Source organism: Leucopleurus acutus (assembly GCF_964270905.1).
Source record: "Leucopleurus acutus genome assembly, chromosome: 16".
Classification (NCBI taxonomy): domain Eukaryota; kingdom Metazoa; phylum Chordata; class Mammalia; order Artiodactyla; family Delphinidae; genus Leucopleurus; species Leucopleurus acutus.
In genome coordinates this window covers 48,260,628-48,284,547 of record NC_139158.1, presented here as the reverse complement: position 1 = coordinate 48,284,547, position 23,920 = coordinate 48,260,628, and the positions used below count along the sequence as shown (strand labels likewise).

The 23,920-nt window shown below is 42.3% G+C and overlaps 1 protein-coding gene across 1 annotated transcript in view; it reads left to right on the top strand.

Moving 5' to 3' along the window:
- SPTLC3 (serine palmitoyltransferase long chain base subunit 3) overlaps window positions 1–21,490 on the top strand; it is a 125,934-nt gene extending 104,444 nt beyond the window's left edge. The window contains exons 11-13 of the mRNA XM_082857724.1: window positions 9,629–9,764; window positions 14,867–14,996; window positions 20,366–21,490. Of these exons, the coding sequence (XP_082713850.1) occupies window positions 9,629–9,764; window positions 14,867–14,996; window positions 20,366–20,479 (380 nt within the window). The 3' untranslated portion in view covers window positions 20,480–21,490. The remainder of the gene's footprint in view (window positions 1–9,628; window positions 9,765–14,866; window positions 14,997–20,365) is intronic.
- Window positions 21,491–23,920: the final 2,430 nt, after the last annotated feature.

Genomic DNA, 23,920 nt, shown 5'->3' with positions numbered 1-23,920 from the left:
CTTATTATTATTGTCATTGTCATTATTCACATTTTACAGGTGAAGAACCTGAGCTGCAGAAAGATGCAATGCCTTGCTCAAGATGGCAGAGAGGATTTTGAACCCAGGAAAATTAGGCTCACGGTCCTTGAGCACTTGGCAGAGATGTTGTTGTCAGGGAGACAGCTTGGAGGGTGGAGTGGTCCGATCTCCTAGCTGCTGAGCCCCTCCCTCCGTTTTTCCCTGCACCCCCTCCCTGAGGCTTCCTCAGTGCACACCCCGCCCAGCAGACACTTTGAAAACCAGAGGTTTGAATCATGCACACGCTGCCTCGATGGGGCTTCCTAGAGGCTACTTTCGTTTGCACTGTTTCTCAGAGCGCTTTCAGGGGACCCCCATTAACCCAATTCCTCAGCCAGGACCTCTCCTTTGCCTTCTTGCCGCAATCTTTGCTGAAGCACATCTCACCCACTTCTGCTGCCACTCTGGCCTCCTTACGTGTCTGGCCACCTCTGGTTTTCCCCTTATCCTATTCCACGTACTATCCACTATGACTTCCTCTTCCTAAACCCCCTCAGAACATGGCATATCCTGTTCGTGATGCTGCCCTGGCTCCCTAGTGCCCACCACCTCTTAGATTGGCATCTGCAGCCCTCTGGGTCTGATTCCACTGATCTTTCTCATGACTGTAAACCAAACGTTCTAGGCAAGTGAGATAACCATCCCTCCTGGCACACAAGGTGTTCACTTACCACCTCTAGGTCTTTGCTCCAAACTCCCAGAGCATTTCTTCCATGGGGCGTTCAATTTTCTACCGGCTGTGATTATTACATACTTTTTCTAGGCTATAAGCTCCTTGGAAATAATAGACATATTCATCTTTTAATTCTCCCCTGAACACAACAGCCACTCACACGGAAAAGTATGAGACAACATTCTCCCCAAAGTCCTGGGAAATAGATTGTTATCATCCCCATTTAACAGATCAGTAAATTAAGGCCCAGATACGAGTGACTTCCTCATCTCCATAGAAAAAAGAAAAGGGCAGATGGGAGCTGACACATGGACCTGTTGATGGAGGGGAAAAATGCAAAAATACTTGGAGACAAATTGCTCTCTGGAGGCTTCAGTTAGAATCAGCCTTATTATCTTCATAGAATCAACAACCACAACAGTTTATGACTACGAGTGATGGTTCAGAACTGGGGTGCACACCACAGTTACCCAGGGGTAGATTTTGTAAAAGGTCCACACCAGTCCTTCTGGAGCAGAATCTCTGCAGAAGAGGCTTACCTGTGAGTGTTCCAGAAAAAAAAAAAATTATTCCCTGAAGACTCTGGTGTGTTCCCCTGTTTAAGAACCACCAATTCGCAAGGCTCCCAAAGGCCCCAGCCTCCCAAATTACCCCATTCGATGTGTAAAACTCCATCATTAGAGACTTGCTAAGATACTGCTCTCTACTTAAATGCAAGTTAACGTTAAATCTTATCACTCATTCTGTAAGGATTCAAGAAGCACTACTATGTGACAGGCCGGCTGACTCTGTCTGTATCCGTCTTATGGCTCTTCTCATGTGTATATTATCTGATATCTGCTCTCTCTACTGTTAGGTTATTTCTTGCCAAATAGCCCCAGAATTTTTTCATCTTCTCCTCCATCTTAGCAGCTGGCTCTTGTACATAGTGAGTGCTTTTCATTTGTGAAATGTATGAATCCATGAATCATGGGACTCACACCTCATCAGGAATGAGTTTACAAGCTTCTTTCAAGGAGCAGACTTTGGTAGACTCTTAGGCACCGCCAATTTCCAGGTCAGCTGTGCAATGCATGAACAGTCTCCCAGCCTTGGTTTCCTCATCTGTGAAGGGGGCCCAAAAGCACAGCTCCTGGCTCATAGTAGGTGCACAAGACATGTCCATTGTCACCTCTCCTTGTGGATTAAGCCCCTGATGGTGTATCTGAGCAGCGGGTGGGGAGGTGGAAACAGCGGCATGAAATCCTGTCGTGTAGACAGCCGTCCACACTGACGTCCGGCCTGCCCACTCCACTCCTGTGTGCATTCCACAGGGCCAGGACTGAGCGGCCTGGACCATCCTTGGCACACGAGTATGTGACTATAAAACATGCCGTAACCTTGGAATGCAGACATCAAAAGGGAGAGCTTCAGTGCCTGATAAAAATATGTGTTCCTCTCAGCAAACCACTCCAAACGCCGTCTTCTCCATCCCACTGGGAAGCTTGTCACTGCTAATGCGATTCTTATGATTCTCGCTGCTCAGTACCCTCTTGATCTTTCCTGAGATCTCTCTGCCCCGAGTGTATAGGAAACAAAATGTCCTGTCTGCTGTCCAGAGCTTAAAATAACAGATGCTGGGTTCCTGCTGCCACATTGAAACTTTACTCCAAGGTCTCTCCCCAGCACCCCTGCTCCCGCCCCCTCCCCATGCCCGGAGCAGAAGCCTAGTGTGAGCACCAGACAAAGAAGGGGAAGAAGGCAAGGGGCAGGGGTGGGGGGAGGGAGGCCTTCTCAGACCACCGCGGGCATTCTTGAGGATCAAACTGGTTGTTCCGAAAGATCGACTTCTTAAGTTGTGAGACATGTTTTAGGGAAAGATTCTTCCTATCTCTAAAGAAGAGAACCGCATTTCCCAAGCGTCACTGCCTAGGGGCATGTTCGAGGTTGCCCAGCCTGTATTCCGCACTGGTGAAAGGAGGGCGGTGTGTATTTCTGTATGTGCCTTTTTCTGCCTGGGGAATAATAAAATAAGTCCCCCCGTGCCATCTGGGTCTATGCACGTTTCCTCTGTTATCAGAGAGCAAGCTTGCAAAGTCTGCAGAAAATAGAGTGTCGTTGGTATTGTCTTGCAAACTCATCAAATCCGCCTCTTTCACTCAGTCTTACAGGGGGAAATGCCTTTGTCCTCTTTTGCCAGCAGGTGATGTTTCGATGGTTCGACAGAGAAGATATTTTCCTTTTTAGCTTTTGACAGGTCATTCTGGGGGTGTCTACTGTCCACAATTCCTTCTGGCCCTCTGGAGATTGAGTTGACCTGAGCATATTTTTGGAAATGCCACAGTTGATTGTTTTTATTTGGGGACGGCATGGCTTTGTAGTGGTGACACTTTGGGTTTTATTTGTTTTCCTTCCCCTGCCCCAGCTGTTTTTGTTTTAATAACATTGGAGAGAAGGTTAAACCTAGTCCATCTCTCAAGTTGGCAGAGCTAGAAATCCAAGTGGGTAGAATGGCAACCTACAGGTCATCTGCCCAGCTGGGTCCATCCCTGATTTTATCCAGCCTCATGAGAGGGGCGAGGTTGACAGTGAGGTTGGTCTCAAGTCGAGTGAGCACTTTGGAGCCGATAACTGTCAGGGGAGCAAGTGAACCCACAAACATACCATTGGAGACCTCGAGCACTCAGTAAATGCTGGGATGTCATCTTACCCAACAAGAGGCTGGGATATATGCCCATCTTTTACTTTCCATGTTCAACCAAGGAGCATGACTCCGCAAGACACAGTCAGGCACCTAACACAGCCATGCATGGCCTTGGGGGTGAACTGGTAATGGCCATTGTTTCTGAGACATCTGAGTCTCCGTGGCTGCACCTGGTGAAATCCGAAACTCACGCTTGATCTCATTACCAGAGATGCTGATTTCATTGGCCTGGGGTACAGTCTGGGCATGGGACTTTGCCAAGCTCTCCCAATGATTTCAAGGTGCCACTTGGCTACCCAGAACTATTGCTAACAGAAAAATGTAACTAACCTTTCAAGCACCTTTTGCCCAGACACAGCACTAAGCAGGCTCCTGCATTTACCCTTTATTTCTCCCAATCTTCCTGTGAGATAAGCTTACGTATCGCTAGGTGAAACTGAGGTTTCAAAGCCTTACGTTGTCCAGGTGGAGTTTGGTTCCTAGTCCATTTAACTCCAAAGCTTATTCCTTTTCCAGAGAACCCAGAATACAGCAAAATAAGATACTCGTATAAACTCTCCAGCACTCTACATAAGAGATCTGATCCTTCACTTATGTATCTGTGCGGAGCCTTCCCTGACTTCTATGTATTATAATAGGTGGAAGGAGAATCAGAAACTAATTAGGGACTTTGTGTATTGCAAAGGGAAGGTCACTGCCTTGCCCAGTCCCCATGCCATGCATGGCCATCCCCGTATGAAAGAACAAGTGCTAAAAATTCCTTCTACTTTTATAAAGCACTCTTCAAACAAGGATCTCAAAGCACAACATAATTAATAAAATCACCCACATCCTGTGGGTGAGTAGCGTTTTATATGTACAAATTTCTCTCTGCCCCCAGGCCCTCCAAGAGGAGGAGAATGTTTCCAATTTTCCAGAGTGAGCAATAGAGTAATTGAAAGGAGCTGTGTCTTGGCCAACTCAAAAGACCTCAAGGCATTTATAGTGACCCTATGTGAGAAAACATGGTGACCACGAAGTGTGTCATAATGGCTTGTCGGCCATGCTGTGCTAAATGGTTCAAAGAGGAAGAAGACAGGGCAAGAATTAAACATTCAGTTCTCAAGAGTCAGCTGCCCCTGTGATCGATATTCTGATCTGTTTGGTCAGCTCTCCAAAGGATCTAGAAGCAGTAAAATGATGACATTAGCTAGTGATCCAGTTACTTGGGTTAATCAAGGCAGAGAGGACAGACGGGGCCAATTAAGTAGCTGGGCAGCCCAATGATGGATGAGTCATTATGGGCAAGTGCAAAGATAATGCCATTGGGAAAAGCAATTTAAGTCATTCATGCACTTCCAGGCCAGGAAATCCTTCTAGTCTGTGAGGGGGATCATTTAGGAATCATCAGACTCAGCCTGATGAACTCATCTATTCATTGTGCAACTAACAATCAACAGAAGAGCTGAACACACAGGGGACAAGCCATATGGAATACATTTTGGTAGCTGGGATGTATATCTGTGCCTTCATTTGAATCACCTTCTTTACTTTTGTTTGTTTGTTTTTAATTTTATTGGAGTATAGTTGATTTACAATGTTGTGCTAGTTTCAGGTGTACAGCAAAGTGATTCAGTTATACATATATTCATTCTTTTTAGATTTTGTTCTCATACAGGTTATCACAGAATATTGAGTAGAGTTTCCTGTGCTATCCAGTAGGTCCTTGTTGGTTATTTTGCTTATATATAGTGGTGCGTGCATGTTCATCCCAAGCTCCTGGCTTATTCTTCCCCCCCACACACATTTCCTCTTTGGTAACCATAAGTCTGTTTTCAATATCTGTAAGTCTGTTTCTGTTTTGTAAATACGTTCATTTGTATCTGAATCGCCTTCTTTAAAACAGGTCATACTCTAGCCCCTCTTCTGTTTGTTTGTTTGTTTTTTTTTTAATTGGAGTATAATTGCTTTGCAATGCTGTGTTAGTTTCTGCCGCACAGCGAAGTGAATCAGCCTTATGCATACACACATCCCCTCTTTTCTTTTCCTTCTCCGGTCCCCAATCTCTCCCTACTCCTTATGTTCTCATCTTCCTAAACACACACAGTTTCAAAGTGTATGGATGATAGTTTTATTTTTAAGTAATGACAAATATTTTCCTTCCTCACTGCTAGTTCTGTCCTTCAAATAGGTTGCTCTCTGTACACATACAAGTTTCCAAGGGACACTTCAGCATGTTACAAAACTGTTCTTTTTTTTTTTTTTTAAGCACAAAAGAGGCTTGTGTCTATGCAACAAACTTCATGCAAATGGGAGGTTGGGGGGTGGGATGAACTGGGAGACTGGGATTGACATATATTCACTAATATGTATAAAATAGATAACTAACAAGAACATGCTGTATAGCACAGGGAACTCTATTTCACTTCGCTGTACAGTAGAAAGTAACACAACATTGTAAAACAACTCTACCTCAATTTAAAAAAAAATTTACGCAAATGGTCTACACTTCTCCAAATCCTTTACTTGTATTCATGTTGCAAATCTGGAATTTTAGGGGAGAGGACTTATCTTATTTTTAAGGAGGTGGGTAGGAAACTAAAAGCCCATATGAATTAAAGTAAACCATACTTGCAACTACCTGTTTCTTTAAAACGAAATTCCTAATCAGGAACCCCCAGAAAAAGGTTATCCATGACTGCCATGTTGATAACTCTAATGAACGCTAGTTCTTCTCCTGACTTACCTTCTCCCTCTCTGATTTCTCCTGTTTGTCCCCCTTTTAAGCTCATCCTCTCTTACCAGCCATTCAGTGTTGGATTCTCTAAACACTGTATTCCTGGTTTTTTTAGACAGTTGACTCATTGTTCCATTCTCGTCTTGCCCTACACTCAACCACATCTTGCTGGTTCCCAGCCACTCTGTTTTCTACAAACTACAGTAGCATTGCATCTGTTTCCTGTGCCAGGAATTCTCTCCTCTGGTTCTTTATCTTGTTAACATTTGTCCATCCTTCAGATCTCAGCTCACTCATCATATATTGACTTCCTCACACTTGGTCCAATCTCTCTACTATGGACTCTCATAACACCACATAGCATTCTTTACCACACTCATCAGAGTTGCAACTTTATATTCATTTGTGTGATTTATTTGATTAATATCTGTCTCCCCCATTAGCCTATAATCTCTTCCCTGTTTCTGTTTCTTCTCTTCCTGTTGCTATTGACCAACCTTGCACTGTCCACTTCTCTTCTTCATGGGCTACCATAGCTTCTACTGACCAATGGCTTCCTCTATCTCATAGATTCTGATAATATGCTTTTCTCTCACTGCCCCTCAATTTCTAATCTTCCTCCAATTGTTGGTTGTCTCTAAATTTTTCTACATTCACACTCTACCAGCAAAACAATCTTATTGGTTTGATTCATATGTACAATTTCTTCAGCAAACTTCTCATGACAGACCAACTCATGGCTCCCTGGGCAACACTCGAATGGACTTCCCTAGGGTCAAGCATGTCCTGCATCCATGGGCTGTAGCCAACATAGTGGACAGGTCAGCTTTCCTGAGAGAGTACGATAAATCAGATACTTTCTCCATCACAGTCTGCTTGCTGAGAACTGGCAGAGCTGGGGAGGGATATTCCTGGAGAACCAGGATTGGGGAAAGAGTAAAGAGTAGAAACAGAAAACAAGCAGGGACAATTGAGGCATTCAACAACCTCCTCTTTGGTTGGTGTTCTACTCAACGAAACCACCATTCCTTGGCATACATTGTTAACAATTTAAGATGTCACAGGAGTCAAGTCCATTTATATCTGATGAGCAAAGTAAAACTCTCAACGGAAGATCTGAAGTATTTGGGGAGTGATAGAACCCAGTGAAAAATGTCAGATGATTAGATTTTAAAAGTACCTTGGAATGGTAAAGGCCTGTCTACTTCTGGTTCATAGTTACTCTTTGGGAGCAGCCCTTCAGGCCCCAAAGTGAAGGGGTTCACCGGTCCTCCCTTGTGGCAGGTCCTGGACTTTAGTCTTTGATGCTGTATCCCACACCCTTACAACATGAGGCTGCCAAAATCTTGTTCAGCCCTCAATCTCTCAACTGGCTCTACTAGAAAAAATTGGTATAACAATGATCATAACAGCTGTTAGAAATGAGTTTTACTGAGCTTGAGGAGAAGAGATGGCCACCATCCTTTATCTGGGTGGACATCATCAATTGCTTCTCTTGGACAGAGCAACATAATATAGGGTTAACAGCACAGATTCCAGAACCAACTGCCTGGGTTCAAATTCTGGCCCTGCTACCTACAAACTATGTGAACTTGGGTAAGTTACTTGTCTCCTCCTCATGTATGACATGAGATTATAGCATCTACCTCAATATAGTTGTTGTGAGGACTAAATAAATCATTAAATGCCAAGTGCTTATAACAAAGTTTATATTACATATCTGTGAGCTACAATAATTATTGCTGTTGATATTACTATCGTCCTTAAGAAGTCACCTCATCCAATTATTGGCCACCTGTATTACTCAGGACATATCAGCTCATATTCTACTGACATATCAGTAGAAATTCAGCTCAACGTGCTTCAGTAAGAAAAATAAATGTAATGGTTCACACAGCAGGGAAAGTCCAAAGGATGGACTCACTTAGGCACCGCTAGACCCAAGAGTTCCAATGATGCCATCAAGACTCTTGCTGTCTTGTGCCTTGGCTTTCTTCTGAATCAGCATCATTCTCAAGCAGGTTTCCTCCATGGTGGCAAGGATGTAGCTTGAAGATGACCTTGTTTTTACATTTCTTCCTCAGTGGATTTGAAAGATTGGTAGGCCCTGGTTGTGTTCCATCAATGAGCCAATTATCAGGGGGGTGGAGTATTCCAGTAGGCCAGGCCTGGGTCACACAATACCCCTGTAGCCAAGAGGAAAGGTGGAGCCAACTCTACCTGAACATCATGGTCCCCTGGAGGAAGGATGCTGAGCAGGAGATACCCACTGCTCAACCCTTTGACAAGGCACGGTGTGGGGCCATGTCTCCAAGAAGAAACTAGAAGGCTGTGATGACATGTTTATTGAAATTTTTATCCATTTTCCATCTAAAGAGTTACAAACACACTCAGGAGTGATGTTCAAAATATTGAATAACTGGTAGAGTAAGAGTTGATCAGTTTGAATGGATGCCTGACCAGTCAGAATGGAGGTCAGCTGTATCAGCAAATTCCTGCTGAATGGCAACGCTGCATCAAATGCAAACATTGGACTGATTTCTCAGGGACTTAAATATCCAATCCTATTCAATCTTCCTTATTGAGCAAACACTCTCTAGCTTTGGCTAGTTTATTCACTTACCTGATTAGAGGCAGAACTGAGTAGACAAATATCTCCAGAACTCTTTCTACTCTTCAGTTCCCTTTGGTCATCTCATTATGTGTGTGACCTTCCCACTGGGATACGCACTTAAGACAGAAGATAAGCTTTTGAGCTGAAGTACCGATAACCTTGAAATGGGCACATGTACCTTGCTTGACCTTCTGTTGGGGGCCAACCCTGTCATTTTTTCTGTCTGGAGAAAGCAGAGGGCCCCCTCTTCCCTTTCCTCTATTATTCTATCACCACTGAGTGCCTCACAAAATAGTCCCAGTCTCCAATGGATCTATCTGTCCAAGGATATGCTACCCCTTCAAATTCAGATTGGATGAAGTGTTCTTTAATTAGAGACCTAGATGAAGGGTTACTTAAAGGGCCAGCTCAGCTTGGCTAAAAGGTCACAACCAACAACTGGTATGGGGTGGAGTGTGTGTGTGTGTGTGTGTGTGTGTATGTGTGACTTCTTGTCACACTCTCTTCCCCTGAACTAATGTGCCTATAGTACTTAGCAGAATCCACACACAATAGGTGTCTAGTAAATGATAGTTCATCTCCTTCCTTCTTGCTAGACACCCTTCCTGCTCCCCTACTGCCATGCAGCCTAGCCTGGCTTTGGTTGCCAGCAGTACCCAGCAGCATCATTCCCCCAGATCCTGCCTTCTAGGCTCAGGGCAGATCCCAGCCATCAGTGCCCACACCTGCTCACCAGGAGATATTTCCCTACCCTACTTTGACCCCCTTCCAACTCTTAATGCAGGACGGCAGAAAGACTTAGGAACACTTGCCAAGACAGTCTGACCTTTGCTTCCCTCTTCCGGGTGGGAATTGATGGATTTCATGCCTGTTTCCTTTCAGGGTTGCAGAGAGTACAGCAACTTGCAGAAAACACAAGATACTTCAGACAGAGACTGAGTGAAATGGGATTCATTATCTATGGCAATGAGGAATCTCCCGTTGTTCCCCTGCTCCTTTACATGCCTGCTAAAGTAGCGTGAGTATCCAGCAGACTCCCAGAATAACACCTAAGCTCCAAGGTGATCTGACAGAGGTGGTGCTTTTGACACCACGGGGCTCTTTCAGCATAGGTATTGCTTTGCACTTTGAGCGGGACGCTGAGTTCAGAATTCACTTGTCCAGCTTCTCAGAAGCTACCTGCCTGCCCATCAGCAAGACCTTTTCACAGATCTTGTGGGAAGGGAGCCAGGTACTGCAGCCCATCATTTCCAAGCTCTGTGAATTGGGTGGAGTCACTTATCTCAGGCCTCAGCTGTAAATTGATGATGATCCTGCACTTCTTCCTGCCCCCAAGATCTTTCTCAGGGAGAACCTCAAAACACCATCTCTCCCAACATTCAAAAGCAACATTACCAGGCTCTGTGCTTTCTTCCATTGCACTCTCATGGCCATTCTCAAAAGACGGCACCCTCATGTGTGGGGAAACTGAGGCTGAGAGCAGTTAAATAGCTTCCCAAAACCATACCAGTCAAGCAGTAGTAAAACCAAGAGGCAAACCCAAACCTAGGCTTACTCCAAAGCTCTTGCTCTTAACAAAAAATGTTAACACCACTCCTGTAAGCTTATTTGGGGTTGTTTTGCATCGATTGCAACTCTGAGGTTGAGCATTAGTAAAAACTGCATAAAGAGGAAAAATGACTTTTCTCAGTATGGCATAGATGAATTTATACGGGAGCCATCTCCAATCTGCTAGGGAATAATTAACTCTGTTGTTAAAAGGAAGTTAATTAAACTCTTTTCTAGTATAAAATGTTTGTGTATCTGATGAAGCACATGGTAGAAAGTAATTCTCAACAAATGTTTATCAGATTCTAGACATCCTGACACTCCTTTAACACAACCCCATTGTTGGAACTTTCCGTTTGATTCTCTTAACAGTTGAAGTAGATTGGCAGAGTATTAGATGTAGTATAGAAAAGAAGTTCTGGAACTATTAGTTGAAAACTCATGATGGATAGGACTGAGTTGTATGTTCCTAAAAGATGGATTTTTTGGAGTACACTTTTGGGTCATTTCACCACAGCAAAATAATAAGCAGTTAAAACACACACATGAGTTGCCCCAAGCACCACAGCCGTCCACCACTCAGCCCTTTGTTCATAGATCTGGATCAGGAAATCAATGCCTGAAGTAGCCAAGAAGACAGTGTGCTTCAGAAATGTCATAGGATACTGCTCTGTGCTCATGGCAGGAAGGAGTGACAATGGTGATTCCAACTGGCAGATAACCCCAAACCCTTTACCATCTGATCTTGGATGACAGGAAAGAAAACCCACGTTTACTCAGAGTGGTTGGGGAAACGGTATGTTCTGACCCTACACGTAGTCCATGCCTATCTAATATTTTATGATTAGCTCAAATGAAGACACCAAAAGTAAACTTGTTTCATTTTAGAGAGTGTCAACACCAGAGGGTGGCGGTAGGGAGTGTGCTGGATACTTCTGACTTTGATGATGGAAGCTGGAATTAGAACCTCAACAGGCTGGGAACATGAATCCATCCAATGAGAAGAGTTCATGAAGAATAAAAACAAATGCATTTCAATGCAAGAATTCAAGTGCACGATGACAGAACAAAAGAGAGAGTTCCCCTCCTCCTTTATATGCCAGGAGTCCTAAATAGACAAAGCTAATGTGAAAAAGGAAAATTAAACTGAGAGGGAGTTTCCTGGAAAACTTATGTTCTAAGGTATAATGAGATGTTTGGAATGAAAAAGAAATTTGACTCTGCCTCTTCCTAGCTGGGGGATCTAGGACAAGTTAACCAACCTTCTGAAGCCCCACTTTTCTCATATTGAAAATGGGATAGAATAGGACCTATTTTCTAAGATCATTTGAAGATTAAACAAGATGAAGTCTATCAGCATTTGGCATGTCATGTCTTAACATAGGAGCTACTCAGTGTTGGCTGTTATTATTAATAGTATTAATAATGTATATAAAGCACTTCAAATAATAATTGATTAAGCACTCAATCAGTGGCAGACATCATTATTACTACTACTACTACAGCTACAATGATGCTAATTGTTCGTTTCAACAGAGTATAAGATTGAGTCATCGTGGTTGCATGGCTAAGGAGGCGCTAACATTGCTGGATGTTACTTATATGCTAAGGAAGGCTCTTAAACCCAGTTGTCACCCATTGAAGGTGGGATGCTTAGCCCTGGTTTACAAATGAAGACACCTAGACACCCCAAAGTCAACCTACTTTCTCAGGGTCACTCACATTGTAGGTACTAGAGGCCAGAATTCAAACCAGTTGCATTTGCCTCCTAAACCAGTGCTCTCTTCAAGGCACAACACAGCCCATAGGGGAAAAATACACATCTCTTTAAAGCAATGCATAGTATAATTTAACCCTCTTTAATGTCATCACTGGTGAATCAAAAGGCATCCATTATGACAATGGGGAAAAAATCTAATTATTTGGGTGGTTAAGAAAACATAGAACAGGTTAGTTACAAAAGGTAATATTATCTAATGTTGGCAGGAGTTACTGCTGCCCAATCTTGTTTCCTGCACTGATATTTCTTCAATGGAAAGTTGAAGGCAGAGAACCTTTTGAAACGGAGTTAACTGGCTAAGCCAGTGTATGAGCACTTGTTTCAATTTGCTCATTTAAAAACTTTTGATTTTTCTCAAAGAACTGTGATTACTCCATATTTCCACCTACTACAGAATGGAGACATTATCTCCAGCCAGGTATCCTTTTGGATAAAGTCCTGTTTGCAATTCTACCACTGGACTCTTTTATGGAGTTTATTTAGTATAATGCGATTTCACCCATAAAACATTCACTTAAATAATCAAGAATATATTGTATTTACTATTTGGTACAGGGTTGACATTTTCCATCCTCAGGCCTCATCATACACTCGGAGAATGGTGGTGCAGAAGATGCAGTGATGCTGCGTGCAATGCAATGCTAATGTTGTACTATTATTATTCTTATTCACATAGTTTAGCTTCTTTCAGCCTATGCCAGCTCTAATTTGCTTTGGGGAATACAAACCCAGAGGCAATCGCATACATTAGCTGAAGGAGGCTAGGTTTAGTAGTGTAAGTTTGAAACTTAGAACTGCTCCGGGGAGGCCTCAGGTTAGCCTAATGAATCAACAGTCATATATTTCGCTCCACATTCTTTGGCAAAACTTACTTCCTCTGGTACAAAGAGAAGAGTGCAGACAGTGAAAGTGGTCTTTGGGGAGTTCCGAAAACCGGCCCGATCATGGGTCAGGTGGTTTGGACTCTAGCAATAAAAGCACTTGACTTGTTTCTCAGACAATTACGAGCTCTCACCCTATGCAGTTCCGTGGGCAGCCTTCCATAGGGTGATCAAGAAAAAGAAAGAATGGCTGTTTTCAAGCTTCCTCAGTTAGAAAGCCCCATCTCCTTGTAAACTTCGCAATCCAAATCAAAGGCTATATCTTGCCATGGCCAAGCCAGGGGGCCAGAGAGGCTGTGTGTTTGGTAGTTCTTGCAATCTCCATTGCTTTCTTTGATAACCTGCGTTCTGCACGAGGAAACCAAAAGGCAGACAGCTAAACGGGAGGAGAATGAAAGACCCCTGCGTCGCGGATTCTTCCTGAGTTATGACTCAAGGTTTCTGTGGTGCTGTCAGCTTCCAGCCTAAAATAAGACACCAGCAACCTCTTAATGCTAAGAACAGATCTGAGACATTTATCCTACTTGAGGGCAAAACATCTCAGTGATTAAGGATTCCTGCGGGGAGCGACGGAGCACAAAGGGGAAAAGGCTCACTTGGGTGCACATGCCTGGGTCTGACATTGGATCTCAGAGCAAGAAGTTTACAGACTTTGAGAGCTGGGTATTCTAGAATCGTTACTGAGATTAGCTCTGAAATAAAAAGAGGCTAGAAGCAGTTAAGGGGAAGGAATCATAACTTAAAAAGGTTTTACTCAGTATCAAAGGGCTTTGTAATTCTATGACCTACAGCTTCCAGGTTGCTTCTACCGACCAGCCTGTGTGTGTGTGCATTTCTCTCCCTCCCTCCTTCCCCATCCCCCCTTAATCCAGCCAATGGGTTTATTATCCCTGAACATACACATAACAAATGAGGAGACCCTTGCTATTTCCTGTCTTTGGCTTGATGGAAAATAAAATCTTTGTCTCTGGAAAGATAACATGGCTTGGGATTGGCTCCTGCAGACCCTCTGACCCTGATCCTGAAATTATAGTCACGAAGTAGAGGCTTCTTAAAATTTCCACACCGTATTATCAGTATTAAGTTTTTAAAGCATATAGGTATGCATCTAACATATTCTTTCTTCAGGTAATTGCATTGAGTAATGGTTTTTATTCCTTAGGAACCCTGCAGACAAAAGATTTTACATATGTGCAGACTTGTTAAACCAGGGTCACGTGCACCAGCATTTTCTGCTCAATGTCAAAGACTCTGTGCACGTAACTGTCTAATGAGTGCGCTATACCCCACAGTACACACACTCAGTTATGGGTACCATCAAGTGACTGGCTGCCACATTTCCTTATCGGTTGTATCTGAGAGAAGTTTCATTACTTCAGTCATCTTCTACTTACTTTAAAAAAGTAGGGACGGGCTTCCCTGGTGGCGCGGTGGTTGAGAGTCCACCTGCCGATGCAGGGGACGCGGGTTCGTGCCCCGGTCCGGGAAGATACCACATGCCGCGGAGCGGCTGGGCCCGTGAGTGCCACAAAAAAAAAAAAAAAAAAAAAGTAGGGACTTCCCTGTTGGTCCAGTGGGTAAGACTCTGTGCTCCCAATGCAGGGGGCCGGGGTTCAGCCCTGGTCGAGGAATTATTGGGTTGGCAAAAAAATTCGTTCACGTTTCTCCGTTACATCTTATGGAAAAACCCTAAAGAACTTTTTGGCCAACCCAATAGATCCCGCATGTCACAACTAAGAAGGCTACATGCTGCAACTAAAGATCCCGCATGCCACAACTAAGACCCAGTGCAGCCAAAATAAATATAAATTAAAAAAAAATAAAAGTCAATTAGCCACATTCCTTTTTTTTTCTTTTTGCAGTGTAATTTTGTCATCTCTCAGTTAACCTCCTTTTTAACATTTCCCTTAGGGCTTTTGCAAGGCATCTATTAAAGAGAAAAATCGGCGTGGTGGTCGTTGGATTTCCAGCTACTCCCCTTGCAGAAGCCCGGGCTCGGTTCTGTGTTTCAGCAGCACATACGCGGGAGATGTTAGACGCAGTAAGTACTCCACAGCCCAGCAGAAGCGACAGGATGGGGTCCTCGGATTCCGAGCACGTTCTTTTACTGAGCTTGCTTGGGTTTCCCTGGGTTTCTCTTGGATGGTTTAAGAAAACAACACTAATAACACTCACTGCTAAAAAATAAAAATAAAAAATAAGGGTATCCTAACAATGCCCAGCAATGTGATCAGCTCAGCAGATAGAAAAGGAAATCAGCTCAGTGAGGACTTGAGTCAAGTCGTTGTTTTGGTTTCATAGCAAAGACCCACTGAGTAGCCAGACATCTTGCTCTTTGCTTGTTCTTAAAGGCAGACGCTGATCTCACGTGCTATTTCAGCAGTAACTGCCTGCATCCTGGCACTGCTCACAGCCACCACGTCCATCATAAGAAAAGATGACCCAAATAAGCCACATGTTGGAAAAACAACAACAAAGACAGATCTGTCATATAAGCTCATCCTACGTAAGGTGTAAAGGATTTCAAAACCACATTTCTTTGTCCTTGGATTTCAATCTCTGTGTGAATGAATAATATCAGAGAACCAAGCCAAGTCAGTCAGTTTAGGGTTGATGAAACTGTCTTATAAAATCAATGCAGTTTAGCAAACACTATCAGGTGTCTGCTCTATGCAAAACCCTGGGGCAAAAAGTCTAAGAGAACATACTATAAATAAGCACTTCACAATAATATCAGACAGAATAAATTCATCTCGCAAAAGAAATATAGACAACTGCATGAAGGTGGAGTGGGTTATTATGGAGCTATTTGAACAAAACAAGAGACAACAAAACAAAACAAGAGACGACAAGGTCAAGGGAAACAAAAGGAATGGATCTAGGAATAGACGTTATGCATGCATGAAGCTGCCAAGACTTGGCAAATATTGGATGCAGGGCACATATGGGGTGAGGGAATCAAGAATAATCCGAGGTCTCTAGCCCTCTAGCAAATAAAGAACGGCAAAACTAAGCACGTATATGAGCTAAGGTATATGGCAAGGAACAGCATAACACCAACAGGATTGGGGGAATAAAACGAGCTCACTTCTAGACATGTTGGGATTACAAATCTATGGGCCAGCTGTGAAAAAGCAAACTATTATATATAGGATGGATAAACATCAAGGTCCTACTGTATAGCACAGGAAACTATATTCAATATCTTGTGACAAACCATAATGGAAAAGAATATGAAAAAGAATGTGTGTGTGTGTGTGTGTGTGTGTGTGTGTGTGTGTGTGTAACTGAGTCATTTATACTTCGATAAAATTTAAAGAAAATAAAATCCAATTCTGGAGCTTAGGAGAGTATGCAAGGCTGGAGCTGTTGTAATCTGAGGAACTAAGGGATCATTAAAGTCAGTGGTAGAAAATATAATTGTCCAAATATAAGTGAACGGGCCAAGCGCAGATTCCCCCTACATCCCTGGTTGGATATAGGAATCACAGATGAGGAACTGGGCTTAGATGGAGCTAGATCAATTGGAAAAGTCATAAGCTAGTGTAGTGCTCAACACAGTAAAATGGAAAAAGCTTCAAGGACGGGGAGGATCAAATGTCCCTGCGATTTTTTTAGATTCTACGTGTAAGCGATATCATGATATTTGTCTTTCTTGTCTGACTTACTTCACTCAGTATGACAATCTCTAGGTCCATCCACGTCACTGCAGATGGCATTATTTTGTTCTTTTTCATGGCTAAGTAATATTCTATTGATGAACCTATTTACAAAACAGAAATAGAGTCACAGATGTAGAAAACAAAGTTATGGTTACCAAGGGGGAAAGTGAGGGGAGGGATAAATTGGGAGATTGGGATTGACATACACACACTACTATATATAAAATATATAACTAATAAGAACCTACTGTATAGGACAGGGAACTTTATTCAATACTCTGTAACGACCTATATGAGAATAGAATCTAAAAAAGAGTGGATATATGTACATGTATAACTGATTCACTTTGCTGTACACCTGAAACAAACATAACATTGTAAATTAACTATACTCTGATAAAAATTAATTTTCAAAAATGTCTCTACAAAATAGCAGAACATCCAAGTGGGGTGAGAGATGAGAAGAAACCATTGGCTTAGCAGTTAGTAGAATCTTGCTGTTGCTCAGAAAAGAGAGTTTTAGGGGAGTGCAGGAAACAGAAATAAGAATACAAAGAATTAAAAAATTGAAGGGATACTTTGAGCTCGAATTACACACAGACACTCACACGGGTCCATATCTTTCTGCATCACCATTATATTCTAGGACTTAAACCAATGTATAGAACATAGTAGGTACATAATAACAATTTATTAGATAACATGTTAATAACTGAGCTAACTCTAGATTTTGAGATGATGGGAGAACTTTGCTGTTTTTGTTCTATATATTGTGCAGATTCTCTAAAATGAGTATATTTTAGAGAATATTAATTTTAACAAATTGTTTCTTCTAAATGTAATGAGTGGGTGGTAAGAAATGGTAGGCAAGTCTTTTGAGAAGTGTGTAAAGGCAAAAAGAATAGGTTTAGAAAAAGCCCTTGAAAGTGGGGGAAGACTTGAGCATATTTACACATCAAGGGATAAGGGAGCGAAGAGAGGGGCACTGCAGGCATGGGGAGAAGAGGATGTGCCCAGAAGCACGCTCCAGAGACGGCAGGAGGGGATGCACAGCTTGGGTCAATTTGCATCTTTTTTCTGATCCAAACGGCATGGAGGCACTCACGAATAGCCAGTTCAATAGATATCAGACCTTGTGATTGTTTTCATGAGTTAATTCCTGCGGAATACTTGGTTTGGAAGGACACGGAAACCTCATCTAGACAAATGCCTCTAAACTTTTGAGATCGTCAAATCAATACAAAATTTTGAGCAAGTTTCTTACTCTAAGAGAAGTGAAAAATGACCCCTTGAACAGTCAGGGCATTAAGGTAGCAACTGAACATAAATGACAGTCTCAGAAAATATACAATATTAGAGAAGTCTATTCAGTGACCACGTTTGGAGCAAAACAAAAATGAGGACACTTTACAAACACAAAATGACTTAAAAGGTCCGTCTTCTAACATGAGTGGCAGCTGCTCCGTTACCAAGGACAGCTCTAGCCTAGCTATAATCCTCCTGCCTTCTAGATAAGTCTACGTATAAACAACACTGAGCTGCTCCAGCTTCTCGACAGCATCCAAGCCAGAACTGGCCCCTGCTTCCTTAGAATCATCTCGTGCACAAGTCCAGATGTGATACGTAGCCCTTCCCAACTCCTTGTTACGAAGACGGTCCTTCTGGAGTGCATATTCCCTGCTGCAGCAAGCTGAATAAAGCCGACTTTGTTTGAGTACTGGTGTGTTTCAGGTAGTTGATTAGTGGGCCTCAACATAAATCCATTTAGAAATAATACATGCATTACCAATATATTATGTACATTTTATAACAGACACAAAAAAAGAAGTTAAAAAGGTTGAGATACCTGTCAGAATGGCTATCATCAAAAAGAACACAAATTACAAATGTTGGCAAGGATGTGGAGAAAAGGGAACCCTCATACACTGTGGGTGGGAATGTATATTGGTGCAGCCACTGTGGAAAACAGTATGGAGGTTTCTCAAAAAACTAAAAATAGAACTGCCATATGATCCAGCAATTCCATTCCTGGGTATATATATGAAAAAAACAAAAACACTAGTTCAAAAAGATACAGCACCCCAATGTTCATAGCAGTGTTACTTACAATAGCCAAGATATGGAAGCAACTTAAGTGTCCATCAATAGATGAATGGGTAAAGAAGATGTGGTATGTATTTGCAATGGAATATAACTCAACCATGAAAAAGAATGAAATTTTGCCATTTGCAGCAACATGGATGGACTTGGAGGGCATTATGCTAAGTAAAATAAGTCAGACAGAGAAAGACAAGTACTGTATGACATTGCTTATGTGTAGAATATAAAAAATACAACAAACTAGTTAATATAATAAAAAAGAAGCAGACACAGACATAGAGAGCAAACTACATGTTACCAGTAGGGAGAGTGGGAGGGGTAACATAAGGGTTGGGCAGCAAGAGGCACAAACTATTGGGTATAAGATAGGCTCAAGGATGTATTGTACACAACACAGGGAATATAGCTGATACATTGTAATAACTGTAAATGGAAAGTAACCTTTAAAATTGTATTAAAAATATTTTTTTAATTTTTTAAAAGATTGAGATTAAAATGAATCAAAATCCTATGTTTTCCTCCTACATCCTTCATGAATTGTGGTACTTCTCCCCCAGGTGTGTGGGTCCTTCACTTTCAAAGCCACAGAGCTACTCCATCCCCCACCTTCAGGAAAAGCAACAGAAACTACCCCAGATTGATGCCACTTAAAATGTAAAGCCTGATACTTTTTCCTAGGGCTTATATTTGGTATAAAAATTAAGAAAATAAATTGAAGTAAAAAGAAAATTTTAATTACCCATAATCCTACCACCCAGAAATAAACTATTCTTAACATCTTGGTAGGGATCTTAACTAATGTCAGTTTAGAAGATTTCCCAACGGAGAAAATCCATAAGCCCCATGAGTCATTCATTCTGATGGTAATGATTCTCACTTTACCTTTTTCAAAACATTGGACTCTAATATCATTTCCCTTTTCTTTTGACTGGTTGAGAAAAACAGGCCCAAAAGGTTAAAAAGGCATGCCCAATTCAGTAGGATTAGTGATAGACTGGAAGGAAAAACTTACCTTTTGTATGTTCTGGATCTCAGTTGTTTCATTTGTAAACTTGGGGATACATTTACCTGCCTGGATTGAGAGAATTGAAACAGATGAGTTCTTGGTGTCTTGTGGTTTTAAATTCTATTATTCTATGGAGCATAGACACGAGTATTTAAAAGTTGAGGGTGGGAGGAGGGGGGCAGCAGAAGAATGGGAGAGAGAGGAGGAACCTAATTAGCTCCCATAATGTTCCGTTTTCTTCCTGGCCAGGTTGGTTTGCTGTGTCATGAAGAATTAACACAAATGTAATCTGCGAAGTTTTCTTTTTCTTCCACAAGTTTATATATGTCATTAAACTTTAAAATAAATCCTTCAAGGGTAAGCACGGATCAGATGATTTTATTCCTCTCCTCTCACCCCCAAAATAAACTAAAGATTTGTAATGTGGAGTTAGACTATTAAAGAATATGAAAATAAAATGCATTAGCCTCTAACATTCCTCTAGGGCTGACTTATGAACCACAGCTTAATGATTTGGATCTTTCTCCTTTTCTTTAAAATCGAATAAGCTGGCAAAAGAAGAGTGTGGTTCTCTGTGAGCCCCCCAGAGAGCAAGGCCACTTGGGGATTTAAAGAGAACTGATGGAAGGAATCTCTTTGCAGGTTTTGGAAGCCCTGGATGAGATGGGTGACCTCCTGCATGTGAAATATTCCCGGAACAGGAAGTCAGCACGCCCTGAACTCTACGACGAGACGAGCTTTGAACTTGAGGATTGAGTTTCCTGGACCTGAATGGAGCCTAAAGACTTTGCCAGAAAGACCTCCCTCCTTGCCTCCAAAGAAATATGAATAGATTTCTTCTCCTTTCTAAGGACAGTTTTGGTTTCCAAACCAATTTCATTGAGCCAAGGGAGACACGATTGTTGTGCTTTTAATGTCTCTGCAGAGACAAAACTATGGTTCCAGAGTTTAGTTTTCTCTTCCCCTAAGTATCCTGCTGCAAATACACACACACACTTCTTAGAATAGTTTTAACAGCACAGAGCCTGTATTTTAGTTGCTATTGTGCAGCCTCTTTGGTCCAGACCCTTTCAGGAGTTCCAACCAAATAAGAGGGTTTTGATTTTTTAGTTCAGTAGATCTTATTATGTGTTTGCTAATTTCATCTGCAGATGAGGGCAAGGGTGATGGGCAGTAGGTGGACTCCTTGTTACCCATGAAACACCAGCTAGAACTCATCCGTATCACGGGGAGTTCCAGGCAGGAGGGTAAAGAAATGTTGCCTCTACCATTTGCCACATTTGGACTTTTTCCAAGGACAATTGTCAAAAGCCATAGTTAATGTTTCAAGGGAGAGTGCAGGCCTGGCCAGCGGCGACCAAACATCTTTAAAGGAAATTTTCTTTTTCCGCTTGCTGGTCTCCTACAGTTTTACAGCTGAGTTTTGAGGTTTGGAAAACTCAAGACTTTTGTTTCATCAGGAAGAGGGCAGAAAGCAAGCAAGCCAATGATAGGCCTAGACTAAAACTATAAAGTTATAACAACTTGAATGTTGCTGGTGCCATGCAGACTGAATGTTTAGCATCGCTTTTACTACTTTAATGACTGAGTGGTCATTTTCCTATTAAATTTGGAGTACACGGGGGAAATTCAAGTTCCTTTAGAGTTGCCTCTCAAGACTACACTTGAAGAACATATTGATTCAAAAATGACATTTAAAAGTAAATGCTATTCCACTTTTCAATTCTGACCCCCTTCCCCATTCAGGCTTATTAAATACTACTATCCTCTGGCATAAGCACTCCAATTTGGTGCTAAGTGGACTTGCACACTATTGGGCAACTAACTGGAATTTATTTGAGTTGTCTCTGTCTCTCTTTATCTCTCTGTCTGTCTCTGTATGTCTGCCTGTCTGTCTCTCTCTCTCCTAATGTGAACACAAATTTCTCTGCAAAAGTAACACTTTGCTAATTGGATCTAGTTGGTATGGAAGAAGCCAGGGGAAAACCTTATCTTTATCAAGCTTCCAGATGGTGCCCAGATTGGGAAACACTAAAAAGCAGTGGTGACCTTTTAGCAAAGCTTCTGTAATAGTTCGAATGAGTTACAGAACATTCCACTCCATCAAATGACACTATAAACAAATCACTTCAAGAGAGGTTTGACTTTGCATGACACAGATGGACCAAGGCTTTCATGCTGTGAGCTGGGATAGAAACTCCACCCACAGCTCCCGTGTTGGATGGAGAAGCATGGAGATTGGTTCAAGATGGTGGAGTAGAAGGAGGTGCACTCACTCCCTCTTGTGAGAGCACTGGAATCACAACTAACTGCTGAACAATCATCAACAGGAAGACACTGGAACTCACCAAAAAAGATGCCTCACATTCAAAGACAAAGGAGAAGGTGCAATGAGATGGTAGGAGGGGAGCAATCACAATAAAATCAAATCCCGTAACTGCTGGGTGGGTGACTCACAACCTGGAGAACAATTATACCACAGAAGTCCACCACTGGAGTGAAGGTTCTGAGCCCCATGTCAGGCTTCCCAACCTGGGGATCCGGCAACAGGAGGAGGAATTCCCAGAGAATCAGACTTTGAAGGCTAGCAGTATTTGATTGCAGGACTTTGACAGGACTGGGGGAAACAGAGACTCCACTCTTGGAGGGCACACACAAAGTAGTGTGCGTAATGGGACCCAGGAGAAGGAGCAGTGACCCCAGGGGAGCCTGAATCAGACCTATCTGCTAGTGCTAGAGGGTCTTCTGCAGAGGTGGGGGGTGGCTGTGGCTCACCGTGGGGACAAGGACACTGGCAGCAAAAGTTCTGGGAAGTACTCCTTGGCGTGAGCCCTCCTAGAGTCCACCATTAGCCCCAACAAAGAGCCCAGGTAGGCTTCAGTGTTGGGTTGCCTCAGGCCAAACAACCAAAACCCAGCCCCACCCATCAGCAGTTGCCTCAGGCCAAACAACCAAAACCCAGCCCCACCCATCAGCAGTTGCCTCAGGCCAAACAACCAAAACCCAGCCCCACCCATCAGCAGTCAAGAGGATTAAAGTTTTACTGAGCTCCGCCCACCAGAGCAACAGTCAGCTCTACCCACCAACAGTCGTCCCATCAGAAAACTTACAGAAGCCTCTTAGATAGCCTCATCCACCAGAGGGCAGACAGCAGAAGCAAGAAGAACTACAATTTTGCAGGCTGTGGAACGAAAACCACATTCACAGAAAGATAGACAAAATGAAAAGGCAGAGGACTATGTACCACATGAAGGAACAAGATAAAACCCCAGAAAAACAACTAAATGAAGTGGAGATAGGCACCCTTCCAGAAAAAGAATTGAGAATAATGATAGTGAAGATGATCCAGAACCTCAGAAAGAGAATGGAGGCAAAGATCAAGAAAAAGGAAGAAATGCTTAACAAAGACCTAGAAGAATGAAAGAAAAAACACCTAGAAGAATTAAAGAACAAACGAAAAGAAATGAACAATACAATAAATGAAATGAAAAATACACTAGAAGGAATCAATAGCAGAATAACTGAGGCAGAAGAACAGATAAGTGACCTGGAAGACAGAATGGTGGAATTTACTGCCACAGAACAGAATAAAGAAAAAAGAATGAAAAGAAATGAAGACCACCTAAGAGAAAACTGGGACAACATTAGACACACCAACATTTGCATTATAGGGGTTCCAGAAGGAGAAGAGAGAGAGAAAGAAACCGAGAAAATATTTGAAGAGATTATAGTCAAAAACTTCCCTAACATGGGAAAGGAAATAGCCACACAAGTCCAGGAAGCACAGAGTCCCAGGCAGGATAAACCCAAGAAGAAATATGCTGAGACACATAGTAATCAATCTGACAAAAAATAAAGACAAAGAAAAATTATTAAAAGCAACAAGGGGAAAATGTCAAGTAACATACAAGGGAACTCCCATAAGGTTAACAGCAGAAACTCTACAAGCCAGAAGGGAGTGGCACAATATATTTAAAGAGATAAAAGGGAAGAAGCTACAACCAAGATTACTCTACCCAGCAAGGATCTCATTCAGATTCAATGGAGAAATAAAAAGCTTTACAGACAAGCCAAAGCTAAGAGAATTCACCACCACCAAACCAGCTCTACAACAAATGTTAAAGGAACTTCTCTAAGTGGAAAACACAAGAGAAGAAAAGGACCTACAAAAACATACACAAAACAGTTAAGAAAATG